General features: G+C 34.7%; 1 protein-coding gene across 6 annotated transcripts in view; it reads left to right on the forward strand.

The window, feature by feature from the left end:
- GBE1 (1,4-alpha-glucan branching enzyme 1) overlaps positions 1 to 21058 on the forward strand; it is a 278483-nt gene that overhangs the window by 111826 nt on the left and 145599 nt on the right. For all 6 annotated transcript variants that reach the window (XR_010125659.1, XR_010125660.1, XR_010125661.1 and 3 more), the window contains exons 4-7: positions 6439 to 6564; positions 7372 to 7507; positions 9887 to 9977; positions 13385 to 13594. Coding sequence is in view for 1 of the 6 variants with exons in the window: in XM_054483743.2 (XP_054339718.1) it covers positions 6439 to 6564; positions 7372 to 7507; positions 9887 to 9977; positions 13385 to 13594 (563 nt within the window). In the remaining 5 variants the exon portion in view is untranslated. The remainder of the gene's footprint in view (positions 1 to 6438; positions 6565 to 7371; positions 7508 to 9886; positions 9978 to 13384; positions 13595 to 21058) is intronic.

The raw sequence follows: 21058 nt of genomic DNA on the forward strand, positions 1-21058 counted from the left end.
CACATTGTCTTCTCCTCTTCTATATGTAAAATCTCCCTCTGTGATTGCCCCCCTGCAGAATCTGGAAATGGAGTAAGAATCTCTCCATTTCCAGATATGTACTTTAATCACATCTGCAAAGACTTTCTTTTGTCACAGAAGATATCATTCACAGATTCTTGGCATAGGGTGTGGATATCTTTTGGGAGGCCATTTTCAGCCTCACACAATGGCAAAGAGATTCTTGCCCACATACTCTTCACATAAGCTTCATTAATGTTAAATTGGCTCAGCAGAAATGACAAGCAGAGCTGTGGATAGAATTTATACAAATAGGTCCTGTTTTAAACAAAACAAAACAAAAACAAGGATAAGTAGTAAAAGATTAGTTTGGTTGAAATGAAATTTATGAGCTTTACTTTAAATTATATTAAGTTACTTTAAAGTTTTAGCAATTGTAAATTCTATCTATGCATTTTGAAATAATGTTTACACTAGATATTTGAGACTATTAAAAACACACATTTGGCCGGGCGTGGTGGCTCAGCCCTGTAATCCCAGCACTTTGGGAGGCCGAGGCAGGTGGATCACCTGAGGTCAGGAGTTCGAGACCAGCCTGGCCAACATGGTGAAACCCCTCCTCTACTAAAAAAAATACAGATATCTGGGCGTGGTGGCAGGTGCCTGTAATCCCAGCTACTCAGGAGGCTGAGGCAGGAGAATTGCTTGAACCTGGGAGGCGGAGGTTGCAGTGAGCAGAGATGGCACCATTGCACTCTAGCCTGGGCGACAAGAGTAAAACTCCGTAACAACAACAACAACAATAACAAAAACACACATTTATTTCTTCGGGATTCAGGTCATTGATAGAATTGTTAGCTTTTCTTTTGGAATATCACTTATTTTTCTACTTAATTACAAATTTTTCATTACTTTTTTTCTTTTTTATGTTCCTTCCACCCTCTTCTACAAATTACTTAAAAATTAATTATAGGCCGGGTGCAGTGGCTCATGCCTGTAATCCTAGTACTTTTGGAGGCTGACGTGGGCAGATCACCTGAGGTCAGTTGTTCAAGATAAGCCTGGCCAACATGGTGAAACCCTTTCTCTACTAAAAATAACAATTAGCTAGACCTGTCTGTGTGTCTCTGTGTGTGTGTGTGTGTGTGTTTCAGTCTCATTGGAAATACACATACACATATATATGCACACAGAATACTGATATTCAGCATTGTACGCTGGTATGGCTATACTTATTAAAATAAAAATATTTTAATATTTGATAAATAGGTACTGCTCAGGGACTTTGTGAGTACAACTCCTACCACCCTCATGTTTCTTCCAGAACTTCCAGAACTCGGGACAACTCAGCTATTAAAGGATTAACAGCTGGCAAATACTCTGTGGCCATCGTCTCATCTGATTGGTAGAAACAAAAACATACATGTTGTTAAAATATGTTGGGTTTATGTGTACATATATCAAAACATTGTTTTACACCTTGAATATATACAATTTTTGCTAATTATAACTCAATAAAGTTGAAATTTTAAAAGTGAAATAAAAAAGAAGTAGAAGTAGTATTTTTCTATAAATTAGAAATCACTTGTTTGATAATTCACTTTGACCTGTAGTCTATCAAATAGTTATCTTGATCAATATGTTTTTTTTCACTCTGCTTTAAGCAAAAATTTTTTAAAGAAAAGCTTCTCCTCACAACATTAGGAGATATTTGTAGTATAATTGGGGCAATTTGAATTATATGATTCAATAACTGCATTTTCTGTTAGCATGCTACACTTTCCTTCATGAAGCCTACAGCTACATTCATTACCATCTTTCAAAATATGCTAACACTTACTTCTAACCAGCTGAACATATCTGATGTTTTTATATAAAACTGTTGGCCACCTAAGGAACGTATTATCTCAGTAGTTTTCCGGTACATGGAAAATTTGTGTTTTGCAAGAAGCATTTTAAAATATATTCCAAGCATGAATGAACACACACACACACACACACACACACACACACACACACTTTTTTGTCTTCAACATTTACTGTTTTTTATATTGTGTATTTGAGTTTTAAATGACATGTTCTAAATAAAATTTGACTTTAAACCATTCACTAAGTTAATTTGACTTTTGCACAGTTAGAAGTTTCTTTTATTAAGTTATTTATGTAATCCAATAATGTCTTTTGATGATAACCTCCTGTAACTCAAAAAAATAATTTGGCTCATTAAAAAGGATTATTATGGTATTATTTGGTATTATTATGGTATTATTTTCATTATTATATTTCTTTCAAGTAATTTGATATATTTTGTTAAGTTGTATTTCTTAATGTGTTAATATACTTAAGGTACACAAGATGTACACCTTAAGTAGCACACTCTGCAGATGTATGTGTGATTACATGATTCGTATATTTGTAATCCTTACTAAACCGCTTATATTTTTGGAATCTAGAATCTATACCAGTAAATGAAGTGATAATATCAAAACGTATAGCTAGAAAATAAAAACTACTAACAATCCCCTTATCCATGGGTAACCATATTGATATTTTTATATCTTCTAAAATACTTTAGGCTGTGAGTTTTTGTGCATTTACATTAGAAAGATACAATATATTCTTTCATATAACTTAGAAGACTTTTTCTGCAACCTTTAATATGCTTAAATAGTATATTTTTTAACAACTATACATTATTCTGTCACTCTCTCTTTGCTAATAGAAGTAGCACCAAGACTAGTAGACCAGGATGTAGTTTTTTGGGCTCATCTCTTGATTGTTTCCATGAGGCAAGCTTTTATAATTAGTATTGCTGATTCATTGAAGTTACTTTTTTCTTTTAACTTTATGTTTTTTTTTTATAGACAGGGTCTTTCTCTGTTGTCCAGGCTGGAGTGCAGTGTCATGATCATAGCTCACTGTACCCTTGAGCTCTTTGGCTCAAGCTGTCCTCTCGCCTCACCCTCCTATTTAATGAGGACTGTATGCATGCATCATCATGCCGTTTAATTTAACTTAATTTAATTTTATTTTTCATTAATATTTTGTAGAGACCAGGTCTCCTTATGTTGCCCAGGCTGGTCTCAAATTCCTGACCTCAAGTGATCCTCCCATCTCAGCCTCCCAAAGTGCTGGGATTGTAGGTGTGAGCCACTGTGCCTGACCTGGAATTAATTTTTCTGAATTTTTGATGCAGATTGTCAAATTGCTCTTCAGAAATTTTATACTGCTTTATACTCACACTAGCAGTGTATCAGACCTCCCATTTGACAGTATCAAGTGAACTCTTTTAAACATTAGCTACCAGACTTATTGTTGAAAGATCAGTCAAGCCAGTTCGTTCTTTCAGTTTGCTCCATAGCATGATGACATTTTGAGGTTGTGAGTTAAATGACATAAAGTTTTCTCTAAAAATTTTTCCGACGGGAATTTGAACTCACTGGAGCATAACACAAATGCAGGATGTACCCTCCCCCTCACCAAAAGAGTTTTGTGAGCAAAGTTTAGTCCATAAAGGCTATAGTCTTTGCTCTTTGCATTGTCTCTCAAATTAAATTTATTTAGACTTATTATGATACTCTTATTTGCTTATGAAGATTACAACAATTTAGGAACAGAAAGTGAAAAGCAAGGTGAGACAGCTACTATAGACAAATGTACTAGTAACAAAAACCTAAGTTACTGTAACAAAAATACTTGAAAAATTCAGAGGCTAAAGAGTAGAGATATTTATTATGTAACAATCACAGGTCAGTGTTCGGGATTTGGTAGAAAGCTTCGCTCTCCCTTAACAGTTGATTGCAATTCCATGAATAAGAGAGAAGGAGAAAATGGGGAAATTAAAATACTCGACTCAACAAGCAACCCTAGTAGAAATGACTGTTAGAGTAGCAGAAGACAGAACCTTTGGAAACAAAATATTGAAATTATTCAGTGAATGAGCAAATACTCCTTTGTCAAGTCTGTGATTTGATTTTACCCTACCTACAAACTTAGAAGTTAACCTGTTACCATATTGTCGATTCTGGTCCAGGACTCCTAGAACAGAGAAAAATTATTTTATTACTCATGGCACAGTAGGTATCATAGTTTCATTGGCTCCCCTTGTCCTCCAAGCCCCATAGGGGTGACACTATATGACCGAGATGGCTGCTGCTCACACGTTGGGTTCGCATCATAGCTGGATAATATTGAGCCTGGAGAATCCCTTCTTTTGTAGCAGCTCTGTGTCTTCAAGGGCATCATTATGTTATCCTTGAAGGTTGCTCGCTAGAAGGACAGCCCTAAGAAACGGCTCCCCTTAACAATGGTCAGGGCCTTGCCTTCTTGGCATACCCAGCAAAAGATATAGGAGCGTCAGAGAACCATGCAGGTATTGTTCCTTCCAACATTCAACACCCATCACTCAGTAGCCTCTGGAGACATTTGTGTGTACAGCAAGATGAATGAATTAGTGTTCCAAAGGATGTGGGGGTTAAATTCAGCATGAAGTAGATTCTTCATGTCTTAAAATTGCAAGTATTTTCTCTGCCAACAGACACCTTTAGAAATTATTATTAGTTTATGATCGGCCTTTGGAGGTATTATAGAGCCGTTTACAAAACAGAGAAAGCATAGATGGATAGATTAGCCAAAGTGGCAGTCACGGAAAACTGGCTTATAGGATTTTGTTTCCTCATACCTTGTTCTGGGTTGATGAGTGAGCAAAAGGCCCTTTCTTAAACATATTACTGTACTATATTATGCTACAAATTCAGGTAGCTTAAGGGACTTTTTTTTTAAGGTTAAAATAATCTTGAAGTAGGTTGGTCTTATTGATTCATGTTTTGTGATAATCGCTTGAATAATAGCAACACCTGGCGATGATTAGCTTTAATAGGTGGGAGGCATAATGAAGGAGAAATAATTGTATTCATGTAAGTTAGACATTCCTTTCACCACTTACCTGACCTCTCCATCATAAACCATAATTTATTATTTTTTGGCATCTGAAGGAAGTGCTGTGGAAGCCTGTTCAGAGAAGAGAAGTGAGTATCAGAAGCTCGGTGTTGAGCTTTTGGCTCTGCCACTTGGTTATTTTGGGACTTTTGGCAACTTATGTAATCTCACTTAATATTTAGGTCACAAACATTTTCTGGAATCAAGTGAGATAAGAAAGTAAAAGTCTTTATAAACTACAAGGCATTATACAAATATTTAATTACTAAGAATTGTGAGTAAATCTTTTCTCTTAGAGGAGACTGAAGAATACGTTCTGCTCCATGATGAGGATATAATATAGCTTTTAATCTGGATTTTAAAAATTGTATTCTACCTCCTTTTAGAAAGTTTAGTAAAAAAGGCAACTTTGTGTAAAAGCTACAATTTCAGCCTGGTGCATTGGCTTATGCCTGTGATCTTAGCACTTTGGGAGGCTGAGACAGGAGGATCACTTGAGCCCAGGAGTTCAAGACTAGCCTGGGCAACACAGAGAAACCCCATTTCTACAAAAAAAATCCCAGCCCCCCCAGAAATTAGCTGAGCATGGTGGTACGTGCCTGTAGTCCCAGCTCCTCGATAGGCTGAATTGGGAGGATCACCTGAGCCTGTGAGGTTGAGGCTGCAGTGAGCTGTGATCGCACCACTGCGCTCCACCTGGGTGACAGAGTGAGTCCCTGTCTCAAAAAAATAAAATAAATAAAAAGCTATCATTTCAATCATTTGGAAGTTCCATTTATATGGCTGGATAAATTCAAAATCATTTATTCAGTTCTAAGTCTTAATGGTAGATTCAGTTAAAAAAATAAAAAAAGTATTATTTTTTATTATCAAAAATAGTAGTGATATTGTTGGCAAATATGTGAATGGATGATTAAAGGAGATAATGTTTGGTTTATATGGTAAAGAATACAGCAAATAGGAGGTAAAAGAAGTTGAGAAGGTGTGGAAAATATTTGTATGTGTCTGTGCACGCACGTTGTAAGTGTTAATCAAACCTGTTTTTCTTCTTTAGCTTCCTGAATATGTTTTCATTAGTTGCTATAGAAAGGAAATGAAAGAGATGGTTATATAACTCACTAATTGCTTTTTTTAATGGAGTAGGATGATTTGCTCCCATTGATTGATTTATTGACAGAAGCTTCCAAATAATATTCTTGTCTTTTTAGTATATCTACTGTTTGTTTAAGTAAGCACCCTTATGGCTGGTTTGCAGTGGTGGAAATTGCCAGAAAGCCATAAAATGTTCAAGCTGGAAGTTACTTTAAGGATGATATAGTAACAGAAGATGAGAAAACCAACATTGATAGAATTATGTTCCTGAAGGTCACACATCTGTATGGTGGTCTAGATTCTTAAGATCATTCCTCCTTTCCTACTTGTAGCAGTGCTCCTAAACCATTATGTATTATCAGAGTTCTGGATGTATTTTAAAGCAATAACATCTCATTCTCTTTTTAGGTAGTTATTACTAGTAAAAGCGGAGAGATCTTGTATCGTATTTCACCATGGGCGAAGTATGTGGTTCGTGAAGGTGATAATGTGAATTATGATTGGATACACTGGGATCCAGAACACTCATATGAAGTGAGAACAACAAATCTTTAAATAAATTCTTGTTCCAATATTTCTAGGAAAATTAATTTTTACTTTTATAACTTTTATAGTAATGTTCAATGCTTCTCTTCACTGACAGTTGAATATTTTACATCATAGTATTCCTTCTATACTGTATGAATATCATAGTCTGTCTTCTGTAGCCAGTAACATATAGAAGTTAGTTTTTGTGTTGTCTATGTTTTTGAGGTTAAAGAAAACAGAATACTAAATTGCTATATACTAATCTGTAAGGGATACTGGTTTTTTTTTAAACTACAATTTCTGATTGATCAGAGACTCTTTAGTGCAGTATTTCTCAGGGTTTGAATTAGGATCAATGTTCTTAGAAACACGGAATAGGGAAGACCATCTCATGAATGTATTAACTAGGGTAATTTTTACCACCATATTAGTGACAAGTGTTCTGTGATTGTTTGAACTCACTTTCTGTCCTTTAAATCATTGGAGTTTGTTGATATATACTTTGCATTTGATAATTACATATGTATTTCATGGCTCTTACATTTTCTCTAAGGCCTAAGCGCAAAAAAAAAATCTTTACTCAATGATAAGGCGTAAGCTATTATATGATTTATCTTTTAAAATAGGTCCACTAGCAGGACCATAAGGACTTTTTCCTGAAAGAAAATTTAGTGAGTATAGCCGGTGCCTTTTATATGTAAGAATAGTTCCAGGTGTTTGAGTATATTCACCACTTTTTAAAAATATACTTGATCAGGTAGTGTCATACCAGAATTCCTGGCTTAACTCTATATGTAATTTTATATTCTGTAGTTTCAGCATTCCAGACCAAAGAAGCCACGGAGTCTAAGAATTTATGAATCTCATGTGGGAATTTCTTCCCATGAAGGAAAAGTAGCTTCTTATAAACATTTTACATGCAATGTACTACCAAGAATCAAAGGCCTTGGTAAGTAATAACTGTGATTTTTATTCAGATAAAATTTTAATGAGTCTGTTCTCTTATTAGAAGAGCTAATTACAAGTGTCTCTTTTTTGTGTTAGGAGATTAAATATGTATTAGAAATGCATTTTATTTTAGGCTTCTCAAATTGCCCTGTAATAGTGATAGCATAGAAAAGAGAAATGGAATAAGTTAGAGCATAAGAATTAAAGATATTATTCCAATTTCAATTTTAAGTAATGTGAACTGATGACTTCCAAAATTATAGATAAATATGTAAGCATAATTACTTTTTTACTGGAGGAAACCTTTATCAATTTAAGTGATCATTGACTGTAGCCTGTTCATTTTAATCTGTTAAGGAAAAAAATCTTATATTTGTAATGTGCCTGGAACTCATTTTGTATCAGAGTTATTTTATATGGCCCCTGCCTGGATGACTTATTTAACAAACATTTATAGAATATCTATGTGAGACACATTTTGCTAGATGTTCATGTGTTGAACTGTAATGGCACAGATCCTGTCTTCATAACAAGCAGGAGAGTAAAGAATATATTGCTGAATTATTGATTCAGTGTGCTTTAAATCTGTTGTTTTTATAGGTAATGATATTTAAAATAATACAACAGTATATTTATCACCTGCTTCAATGACTAGGCAGGAGGATAAAGTACATGTAATTATACTGCTTCTGCTAGGGAGTCCAAATTTTTGGTAGAAGAAAGGTTTGTAAGCCATGGTGAAAGTTTTCAGTTATTTATGGATTATCTGTGATGGTAAAGTCAGGTTCCAGAAACCAAAATTAATTAAATGTATAGAGTATTTAGTATTAATGATAATTAATAGATATTATGCTAAATTATTATATTTGAGATATTCTTTCATATTATGGAGTAATAAATTGCTTATGACACAGTTCTTGCAGAACATTCAGCAGTACAAGGATTCTCTTATTCATCTTTGTGTTTGAATTGTCTAGCCTAGTACCTGGAATGAAAGTGAATCCAGGAATGATTAATGCCATAAAAATTAAGAATAAAACTATAAATTTGTGCTTGATACAAGGTATCAGCCCAGAAGAATGAAACTAATCTAATATCTTTGTTTATAAGTGTATTTACAAGTATAGTTGTATAGTTACATGAACTGCCATTAAAAATGAACTTATATAAACCTTAAGAAAATTATAAAGCTTATATGAATTGGACTTTGAGAGCAGAATAAGAATATTTACTATGTATGTTACAGAACTGTAACTTCTAAAGTAATGAAATCATATTCGAACATTTTACCAAATTATACTTCAAGAAGAAAAACCTGTTTTTCTTAGCTTTTTTAAGACCAATACTTTTTTCATCTGATTATTTGCTTATATTAAAAATATATTAGAATTTTTTTAATGTTATGGATTTTTAAAACACAATATCTACTTTTTTGAGTCACTTTATTTACTGTTAGAACAAAACATATTCAGATGAAGAAAGGAAGGTGATGTGTGTTTGTATGTGCACATACATTCATATATGCAACTTGGAAATAATTTTTTAGGTGCAAATTATATAGTGGAAAGTAGAAGCATTAATGCTGACTGTATAAAAGCTACCTTGCGGGCTGGGCGCGGTGGCTCACGCCTGTAATCCCAGCACTTTGAGAGGCTGAGGTGGGTGAATCACCTGAGGTCAGGAGTTTGAGACCAGCCTGACCAGCATGGTGAAACCCCATCTCTACCAAAAATACAAAAAAAAAGCCAGGCATGGTGGCACACACCTGTAGTTCCAGCTACTTGTGAGGCTGAGGCATGAGAATTGCTTGAACCTGGGAGGTGGAGTTTGCAGTGAGCCGAGATCATGCCACTGCACTGCAGCCTAGGCTACAGAGCGAGACTCCATCTCAAAAAAAAAAAAAAAAAAAAAAAAGCTACCTTGTGGAAAATATGGGTTCGGTGCTATTTCTTATGCTATATGGAAAAAAGGACTGAAATATATGGAAATACATAGAGTCAAAATAAAAAGTATATGTCATGCAATTGGTTATTTTTATTTAGCTTTCATAATCTTCAGTATGAATATTACAAGTGTAACTGATGTTTAGCATATGGAGATTGCCATCTTTAATATGCTAAAACCAAATTAAGTAAATTTGCATATTATTTATTGCTTGTTAAAATGAAGACAGATAGCTAGTCAGAATACAGCTCTAAGAGACTATCCAATGTTGTTGGAAGGTCAAACAAAAAAATGTTAAAGTAGTAGAACTTTTCAAGATGACCAAAGCTTCTAGATTGTAAATTTTAATGTATTTGGAATAAGGATGCTTTTTTTCCCCATTACTTTTTTTTTTAAACGTGGCTTTTAATTTAGATTTGACCATTGCCTTATATAGGATACAACTGCATTCAGTTGATGGCAATCATGGAGCATGCTTACTATGCCAGCTTTGGTTACCAAATCACAAGCTTCTTTGCAGCTTCCAGGTAAAATCAGAGACTCGTGTTCACTTTTATTTTGAGCCAATAATTTAAAGAAATAAAATGAAATTGTTCATTTTTTATAACATTGTGTAACATTTTAGGGTTAACAGAGTTAATAGAAGCTGAACATTTTCTTTTACTAAGGTCATAGACTCTCTTCTCATCCAGCCTTAGAAATTGTCCTTGATTTTATGTCACTCCTCGTGGGATGATTTGTGATATAGAATGTCCAGTTACCTGCTGAAATTGTCACTTATTTGGAGCCCACGTTTTAGTCAGAAAATCTTTTCCTATGAAAGCCATTATTGTGAGAGAGCACATTGTTTTCTGGAAAGAGATTGACTCATCTAGGAGGGTCACCAGAGAGTCCCTTGGTACAACAATTACTACTCACAGAAGGGCTGCCCTTCCCTCCAGGCTGAAATGGATGGAATAATTCTCTCTGGACAGAAAAGACACCAAGGGGTTCTATGCAATTTAAGAGGTGCTGATCTAAATGACCACAGCCCGAAGAAGTCCAACAGTCAGTGTCATGGAGTTTATGACGTATGGCATATAGACATTGCTCCCATCATTGTTCATACAGATTATTATTTTTAACTGTAATAAAAGCTAAAATGAAAATGACCGGGAGCTATAATCAGAAGTCTGATCAGTTTAGAATAGATCAGAACAAATACTGCAAGTGAGATCTAAAACACGACTAAGAGTTAACTGGGGAAAGGGGTGAAGTGGGCATAAGTAGGTGACATTCCAGACATAGAAAGAAGATACTTGTTCATTTACCTGTTTCTCTTTATATTAGTTCTCCCTCAGTAAGTTATCTATAATACTGTCTCCAAATCCTCCACTCCGGTTCTTTCCTGAGCCCACTCCAAGTATGCGGTCTGCCTCTTCACTGAAGTTGCTGTTGTCAAGGGTATTAGTGACCTTCACATTGTTGAGGACAATGGGCAATTCTTAGTTTACTTCAGCTGTCAGCACCCCTTGGTACAGCTGGTTACTGTCACCTTCTTGAAACCTTTTTCTTTCCCTGGCTTCCAGAATATTTTAACCTCCTCTTGTTGCTTTTCCCACCTCACTTGTTGCTTATTGTTAATTTCCTTTGCTCTTTCCTCATCATCTTTACGACCACTAAATATTGGACGTCCCAATACTCAGAACTTAGTTCCATTCTCTTCTTCATCTATATGAAATATTCGGGAGGATCTCATCAAGTCTCATCCAGTTTTGTAGCTTAAATATATGCTATATGTTAACTCCCAAACTTAAGTCTCTCTGACCTATCTTATGAACTTCAGAAAGTATATATTTGATGTTGGGCTATCTAATACATATATCAAACTTAATGTGTCCAAAATTAAATTTCTGATCTTAACTTCAAACTTCCTCCCCCTGCCATCTTCTCTAATTCAGTAAATGACATTTTCATCTTCTAGTTGTTCAAGCCAAAAATCTTGGCATTATACTTGACTTGTCCCTTTCTGTTCCTCCCTACACGCTAGCTATTAAAAAATCTAGCCATCTGTAACTTCAAAATATATCCCAAATCTGGCTGCTTCAACTGCCCCCACTGCCACCACCCATGTCCAACTTGTGATTATCTTTTACCTGGATTATTTCAATAGCTCTTTAACTGGTCACTCTGTTTTTTCATGCTGCCTTTCCCCTTCTCTTACCTTTGTTCTACCAATTATGGTCAATTTTTCTGCATGGTGGCCAGAGTAATCATTTAAAAATTAAACTCAGATCATGTCGCTCTCTTGCCCAGAACCACTAATGAATCCCTGTCTCCTTCAGAATAAAAGCAAAAGGCCTCACACTGGTTCCCAAGGCCTCATTTGATATGCTTCTTGGCTGACTCTTAGAGCTCACCTGTTTTCTTTATTGACCATTCCAGTTAGAGTAGCCTGTTTGGTTTTCTTCAAATGCTCTTAGCTCATCCCTGCCCCAGTCCCTTGCACCTGCTATTCCTTTCTGTCTGAATGCTCTTAACCTTAGATATTCTTATGCCTTGCTTCTGACTTTTTTTCTTGCTCAAATGTTGCCTTTTCCATGAAACTTTAACTGATGACCCTATTTAAAATAGCAAACCTTCCCTTCCCACCAGTGGCTTTTCTTTGTTTTCTTTAGGACACTTATTATTATCTGATATTCTACGTATTTTGCTTGTTTGTTGTCTCCCAATGGGAATGTAAATTCCATATGATCAGTGGTGTTTATTTTTTTCGGTGGTGTATCTCCAGAACATAGAAAATGTCATGGCACATGGTAGATGACTTTAGTAAGTGGCAAACAAATAAAGGAATGAATGAAGGAATGAGTGAATGGCTGAATGAAAAAAAAACTTTAAGGCTGTTTATTATTGAACATGTTGTTCAATGAGTATAAAAATGGATAGGTGGCTGGAATAAAAAGAGGGTGTGGGAGAGTGTCATAGGATATTTAGCATTATTGGAAAGAGCCAGTAGATGGTGCATTAGGCCATGATCAGGACAATGGTCTTCACCCTGGGATGAATGGGAGCACAAGTATGATTTTAAGTAGGTGACATGATCTTACTTGAAGTTTAAAAAGACAGCTCTTGCTGCTCAGTGGAGTTGGCTATCGGGAGACTTGCTGTATACTTAGCACTGTACCATATCATGAGGAGCCTGGTAGTAATAGCTGCTGCCCTCAAGGAGCATATAGTCTACTGAGGAAGAGAGACAGTAAACAATTGAAGGCAAGGGTGACTATTTAAAGGGCAAAGTTGATGCTAGGGATGACTATATTGTCAAAATTTTACACAGGTTAAGAAAGGCCTTCTTCTGTGAGTAATTTTTGTTACCTATTTCATTCAGACTAGGGGGCTACCTTTAACACAAACACACCTGCTTGTGAGCTACCCGTCTTATTTACTTGGGTGGTGACAAATGTGGCACATTATCTTGGCCCACTGGTAACTGTGGCCATTCTATTTTTGGAATAAGTGCAGGAAGGATAACTTCAATCAAGGTACCATGGATATTCAAATAAATTCTTGAAGAGCCCCTCAATCTCAAATGTACACCCTGAAAGTAATGGGGAGTGGGCAAACATGAGAGCAGGAATGACTTGCTTCAGGTGGAAATCAGAAGCTCTGAAAATAGAGAAGCAGAGTTTTATTATTTACATCCTCAAAATGTGAATTTTGGGTGGGGTATAAATCTGCATTTAATAACCCGATTTAAATGATTTTCTAACTTAATGGTTTTAAATTTGCTTAATATCAAATATTAAGCAAATTTGAGTTGTATCCAAGTATCATGTCACATGCTGTTTGGATATTTCAAGTATCTAGTACTGTGGTGGTGAAACAATGGATGCACAATCGGCTGTTTCCTCTAAATGTGATGTAATCTTGTTTTTGCTGTGTTCTTTATTGTTAGCCGTTATGGAACACCTGAAGAGCTACAAGAACTGGTAGACACAGCTCATTCCATGGGTATCATAGTCCTCTTAGATGTAGTACACAGCCATGCTTCAAAAAATTCAGCAGATGGATTGAATATGTTTGATGGGACAGATTCCTGTTATTTTCATTCCGGACCTAGAGGGACTCATGATCTTTGGGATAGCAGATTGTTTGCCTACTCCAGGTAGGTACATACAATATAGAAATGTTTTCTATTGTTGCTGTTTAAGATTAATTTTTAAGAATTTCACTAAATTCATTGTGTGTGTACTCTCTCACTGGTACTTAGTGTTCTTAATTGGATTTATTTTTGTTGTACAGTGGATTTTACCTTGTTTTGTATAGCACATGTATTTGTGGTATATTTCATTAAGTTTCAATTTTACATATCTTATGCCATGTAAAATATATTGGTTATATAATCATTTAAAAATTTTACTGTGAATCATTTTTTTAATATCTAAAAGGCCACTTTATCAAGTTGACTTAAACCATAGCCAGTCTCCTTTTACTAGAGAAATATATTGTTTTAAGTAGGCCATTTAAAAAAATCATACTTCATTGCTTCATATCTTAAAATTACATCGTTTTGATTACAGCTAAATTAACTTATAACTATAAAACAACAGTTACTAGTATATAATATGTCTCATGTATGGTGCCAAGTGTTTTAGATATATTAGCTACCTATTTTATCTTATTTAATCTGCACAGCAACTCTACTTACACGTAGTAAACACTATTGTTATAGCCATCTTACAGATAAATAAACTAAGGCTTAGTGTTGAAACCATTTATTAAGATCAAACAGATCTCTGACCTCTTCTGCCATCTAAGGAGAAGGGTGTTTTACGTGATTAAATAGCATATGGCAAAAATTAAAAAGAAAAATTAAAAAACCATGAACTTGTGTTTATTATTTATTGTAAGTGAAAAAATGAAAATGTCAAGCATATTAAAAGTAGCAAAGTATCAAGTAATGTATAATACATATCTTTATAATACATATACATATTTGAAATACGTATATGTATTATATACATACTATGTATATTTTATGTATATGTGTATGTATTTTTGAAAAAAATTAATGAATTTTCTTTCCAGTGTTGCATCATACATAAACATAAATATACCTGGAAAATAGGCTGTATAGAAAAGTGTCTCAGCAAATAATTTTATAAAATGAGGAAGTCTGATTTTTCAACCTAAATTAGATGACTTATATATGAAGGAAATTCATACATTATTTCTGGATATCATACATTATTTTATATTTCATAGCCATTCAGGAATCACTGATGCCAGATAAGACAGTGTAATAGGTGAGAAAAGAAACAAGATGGTAGCCAGGTTCCTGGCCTAGCCTCACCCTGGTACAAACTGATTAATCATTCTTACTCTCAGGCTTTTTATTATAGAAGGAGGCAGAGTTTGGGGGCTAATATAACTTTGCTCATGAAAGTATTTTGTATTCATGTCACCTTTTGAGAACATTTATTTTTATGCCACAGATTTATGGCAAATAAAAAGGACTAAATCTGTATTAATTCTGTGATATATTAGGTTGGTGCAAAAGTAATTTTGGTTTTTGCCCTTTTATTGGCAAAAAACTGCAATTACATAACTCTACTAATTACATCGAGTACATCTTATAGAAGTAGAATATGCACAAGAAATTCAATTAATTGAACTCTCTGGTTTATATTTGGATGAATGAGGGTTGACTATTTTGTAGAACTGTGCCTTATGAAGGAAATATATTTATTAAATAGTTAGATTTTTATGTTTTAAAACAATTCTTCTGTAGAATTATACCTGAAAAAGAAATACATTAAGTGGATGGATTTTTATGTTATACAACATTTTTATTTTATTCACATGTTTATCGTAGTGTACCTTGTTGTACCAAAGTGCATTTAAACTTAGCCAGTTTTCTAAACAAAAGGGATCATACATCATTGTTTTCATAAACATTTCTATTACAGAAATTGAGACAAACTTAACATTGTTATTTAATACTTGGCTTCTTTTTTATTGAATTAACTATTAATCTTTCTCATGTGCATGCTTTTGGTAAATAAAGCATCCTATAGTTTTAGCTTAATTTATTTTTTATTGTGACCATTTTATTTGTTTTTTTTTTTCTGCTGTCACATAGACTTAGTCCTCTGTAAATATAGTTTTACTAAATTGCATTTGTATTATTCTACATGTCGTTCTGTTTGACCAATATCTAAATTTTCCCATTTTATAGAATTAGTATTTTCTATATTTTTATACTATTAATGTATTAGGGTTCTCTAGCAGGAGAGAACTAATAGGATATATATATATTTATATATGAAGCTATATATATTTATCAAGGGGAGTTTATTATGAGAACTGACTCATAGGATCACAAGGCGAATTCCCACAGTGGGCCATCTGCAAGCTGAAGAGCCAGGAAGCTAGTCTGAGTCCCCAAACCTCAAAAGTAGGGAAGCCGATAGTGCAGCCTTCAGTCTGTGGTGAAAGGCCCAAGAGTCCAAAAGCTGAAGAACTTGGAATTTGATATTTAAGGACAGGAAGTGTCCAGTACAGGAGAAAGATGGAGGCTGGAAGACTAAGCTAGTCTAGTTTTTCCACGTTCCTCTGCCTGCTTTTATTCTGGCTGCGCTGGCAGCTGATGAGATGGTGCCCACCCAGATTGAGGGTGGGACTGCCTTTCCCAGTCCGCTGACTCAAATGTTAACCTCCTTTGGCAACACCCTTACAGACATATCCAGAAACAATACTTTGCATCCTTCAATCTGATCAAGTTGACAGTCAGTATAAACCATCACAATTAGTTATGACATTATTAAACAATATAGATAAAATCCTCCAAAGCCAGTGTATATAAATTCATTTAAACAAATACTTCTTAGCATTCATGATCAAAGTCCTACTTTGCTCTTTTGGTTATTTATTGCTGCTTAGTAGGCCAAAAATTTAGTGACTTAACAGCAATATTTATTTTGTTCCTAAACTCACAATTTGGGTATACCTCAGTGTGGACTGCTCTTCTTTTCTTCACCTGTGTCAGCTGGGGTGGCTCATATAGGGGACAGAGCATCTGCTTTCAGGATGGTTCACTCACATGACCTACAGTTGGTGCTGGCTGTCAGCTAGGAGCTCAGTCTTGGTTGTGAGATTGAGGACCCCAGCTCCCCTCCTCCTAGCCCACTCCACAGACAATGTGGGCTTTCTCACAAGAGTGATAGTCCCAAAAGACAGGATGTGCAAGCTGCCATTTTATATGGTCTGGGTTTAGAACATGGCAGAGTGCCATTTCTGCTGAAAACTACTGGTCAATCACAGTTTCAAGAAAACTTGAAAACTTGTTAGTTTATCTAATAAAACTTGTTAGATAAGAGAATTTTTGCACATAGCCTTAAAATTCCTTAACGCCCCTCCCTTTGAAGGGGTGTTAAGTAATTTTAACCACACACAACGAATATGCTACTTTACAAATTCAAAATAGATGTATTGAAATACCTGTTCATGTGGAAATATTATTTACTCAGCCATATTTCTGTTATGAGAATTATCAGAGAGTTATGTCTGAAATAGCCAATTTTTTTTAAAAAAATAGACCTTTCATTATAAAATAATGCCATTGTAGATATTAGAAAATTTAAAAAGGCACACAAAATTCAAAATAAAAAAACTATATTTTAAAAATGTGAACAACATACTTGTATTTAGCTATATGTGAACGCATTTAATGAATATTCCTTACATGCATAGAAATACATAACCCAATCCTTCACTTTCACCCTCTTCATAAAATAGCTACTCTGCCTGTAATTTTGAGTTTGTTCCTTATTCAGATGAAATCAGAAACTACAATTTATGTTTCATATTTTAAATATAAATTTTTCCACCCCTTACATTTGTTAGGCTGATTAATTTTATAACCCATTGACAAACAGACATAAATATGGCACATGGCTTGCTTAAGACCTAAGCCTCTTCTTTGAAAACTTTTATCATAATTTTTGAAATTATTATATTTACTGTTTGAAAAAATTGATGTCATGGAATTGCTTCTGTAGAGATATGTTGCTGATGCTCATTTTATCCTTTCTATATGTCACAGCCTGTCACCGTTTAGAATCTGTGATTCAAGTGCCATCATCAAAGTTATCAGAATTAAATCTCTTACTCTGAGTAATAGCAGAGATCCTGACTGTGCTATTTCATTACCTGCTATGAATAAATTTCCAATCAGGAGCTGCCCATGTTTTAGTTTTGCCCATGTTTTAGTTTAGTTCAGCTGAACTGCCTTTTAGCTTTGCTAAATTAGTAAGGACAGTTCATCACAGTGATTGGGTTGTCCTGTATTTGGTAAAGAGAACTTTCTGACGAGTATGTCACCCGTAAGTTTCAGGAGTTTCTAGAATTAGTAATAATGAATATCATGTAGTGGTCCCAGTTTTAAATTCCGTTTGCACGTTCCTCTGGCGCTATATAAATGCACTTTTAAGACAATGAAAACTTGTTGGATTTAAATAACTATTATGCTATAACCATTACTGAATCTTCAAATGAATATCTTTTGTTTGTTAAATATTTTTCAAAGATAAAATACTGACTTCTAAAGGAGATAGCAAACTAGATCTAATGCTCATGTTTTTCCTCCTTAAACTTATGTTTGGACACAAAATTAATATAATTATATTTCATCAGCTTTAGCTCATAATATGGTAACCATTGGGCTAAAAGATACTCTCTTTTCTTGAGCAACTAGAGTTGTTTTCAGAAACAAAAGTGAGTCCAATTGGCCTTTTTAGGGTCATAAGTATGTGGAATAAAGTACTCTTAGTATAGACACTATATGTAATATTTGGGGCTTCTTAACCATGGTGGGCATTTTCTACAAGTTAGTATGTGGAAGGAAATTCAAGGGGTTATCCCTGCTCAGAGTGGATTTTTGTATCAGAGGTAATTATTCTATGATATCTTACCATATGGCTTTTCTATGGTTAATTAGAATTGATTTTTAATGGTAAGCCAGTCTTGCATTCCTGAGGTAAGCCTTCATGACCACAGATGCAAGTATTCTAAACAAAATTTTAGCATAATTATAAATGATATTACATCATGACCAAATCAGTTCTCAATGATAAGTATTAACTTGAGGATTATTATGCATCAGTATATTAGCTAACGAGTATATGACACCATCATGATTAGCAAGATTATTTAAAAACTAAGTAACCATGACATGAATGGAAAATTCTAAAATTATTTTTAAAAGGATTTTTAAGTCATACACTACTTTTTGATTTTGTCATTGAATTACAAAAAGAACAACTCACCCAATGACAAAAACAAACAAAAAAAAATACAGAAAAAATCGCATACAAAGGATAAACGTGTACAACCACATTTGAAAACAATTTGGTATTATTTGGTAAAGTTAGAGATACACATATACTATGCTGCATTATTCAATATATATGCTTGGAGCATATGTTTGTCAGAAATTTTGGAAAGATAGACTTAAAAAAAAATCACTCCTTTCAGAGTACAGTAGGCTCCCCCGTTTATCCATGGTTTTACTTTCTGTGATTTAAGTTACTCATAGTACTTTAGCCTGAAAATATTAAATGGAAAATTCCAGAAATAAGCAGTTCATAAGTTTTTGATTAGTTTTCAATAGTAGCCTAATGCTACGTCACAATGAGGTCATTCACCTCACTTCACTTTATCATGTAGGCATTTTATCATCTTCATAGCATCACAAGAAGAAGAGTGAGTACAGTATAATATTTTGAGAGAAAGAAAGATTACATTCACATACATTTTATTACAGTATATTATTATAATTGTTCTATTGTATTAGTTATTGTTAATCTCTTATTGTGCCTAATTTATACATAAAACTTTATCATAGGTATATATGTATAAAGACACAGTATATGTGTCTTATTTTATTATTATGTGTCATATTTTATTATTATTATTATTATTATTATTATTATTATTATACTTTAGGGTCTATGGTACATGTGCGCAACGTGCAGGTAAGTTACATATGTATACATGTGCCATGCTGGTGCGCTGCACCCACCAACTCGTCATCTAGCATTAGGTATATCTCCCAATGCTATCCCTCCCCCCTCCCCCCACCCCACAACAGTCCCCGAAGTGTGATGTTCCCCTTCCTGTGTCCATGTGTTCTCATTGTTCAATTCCCACCTATGAGTGAGAATATGCGGTGTTTGGTTTTTTGTTCTTGCGATAGTTTACTGAGAATGATGATTTCCAATTTCATCCATGTCCCTACAAAGGACGTGAACTCATCATTTTTTATGGCTGCATAGTATTCCATAGTGTATATGTGCCACATTTTCTTAATCCAGTCTATCATTGTTGGACATTTGGGTTGGTTCCAAGTCTTTGCTATTGTGAATAATGCCGCAATAAACATACGTGTGCATGTGTCTTTATAGCAGCATGATTTACAGTCCTTTGGGTATGTACCCAGTAATGGGATGGCTGGGTCAAATGGTATTTCTAGTTCTAGATCCCTGAGGAATCGCCACACTGACTTCCACAAGGGTTGAACTAGTTAACAGTCCCACCAACAGTGTAAAAGTGTTCCTATTTCTCCACATCCTCTCTAGCACCTGTTGTTTCCTGACTTTTTAATGATTGCCATTCTAACTGGTGTGAGATGGTATCTCATTGTGGTTTTGATTTGCATTTCTCTGATGGCCAGTGATGATGAGCATTTTTTCATGTGTCTTTTGGCTGCATAAATGTCTTCTTTTGAGAAGTGTCTGTTTATATCCTTTGCCCACTTTTTGATGGGATTGTTTGTTTTTTTCTTGTAAATTTGTTTGAGTTCATTGTAGATTCTGGATATTAGCCCTTTGTCAGATGAGTAGTTTGTGAAAATTTTCTCCCATTTTGTAGGTTGCCTGTTCACTCTGATGGTAGTTTCTTTTGCTGTGCAGAAGCTCTTTAGTTTAATTAGATCCCATTTGTCAATTTTGTCTTTTCTTGCCATTGCTTTTGGTGTTTTAGACATGAAGTCCTTGCCCATGCCTATGTCTTGAATGGTATTGCCTAGGTTTTCTTCTAGGGTTTTTATGGTTTTAGGTCTAACATGTAAGTCTTTAATCCATCTTGAATTAATTTTTGTATAAGGTGTAAGGAAGGGATCCAGTTTCAGCTTTCTACATATGGCTAGCCAGTTTTCCCAGCACCATTTATTAAATAGGGAATCCTTTCCGCATTGTTTGTTTTTGTCAGGTTTGTCAAAGATCAGATGGTTGTGGATATGTGGCATTATTTCTGAGGGCTCTGTTCTGTTCCATTGATCTATATCTCTGTTTTGGTACCAGTACCATGCTGTTTTGGTTACTGTAGCCTTGTAGTATAGTTTGAAGTCAGGTAGCGTGATGCTTCCAGCTTTGTTCTTTTGGCTTAGGATTGACTTGGCGATGTGGGCTCTTTTTTGGTTCCATGTGAACTTTAAAGTAGTTTTTTCCAATTCTGAGAAGAAAGTCATTGGTAGCTTGATGGGGATGGCATTGAATCTATAAATTACCTTGGGCAGTATGGCCATTTTCATGATATTGATTCTGCCTACCCATGAGCATGGAATGTTCTT

Source organism: Pongo pygmaeus, chromosome 2 (genome assembly GCF_028885625.2).
Source record: "Pongo pygmaeus isolate AG05252 chromosome 2, NHGRI_mPonPyg2-v2.0_pri, whole genome shotgun sequence".
NCBI classification, from domain to species: domain Eukaryota; kingdom Metazoa; phylum Chordata; class Mammalia; order Primates; family Hominidae; genus Pongo; species Pongo pygmaeus.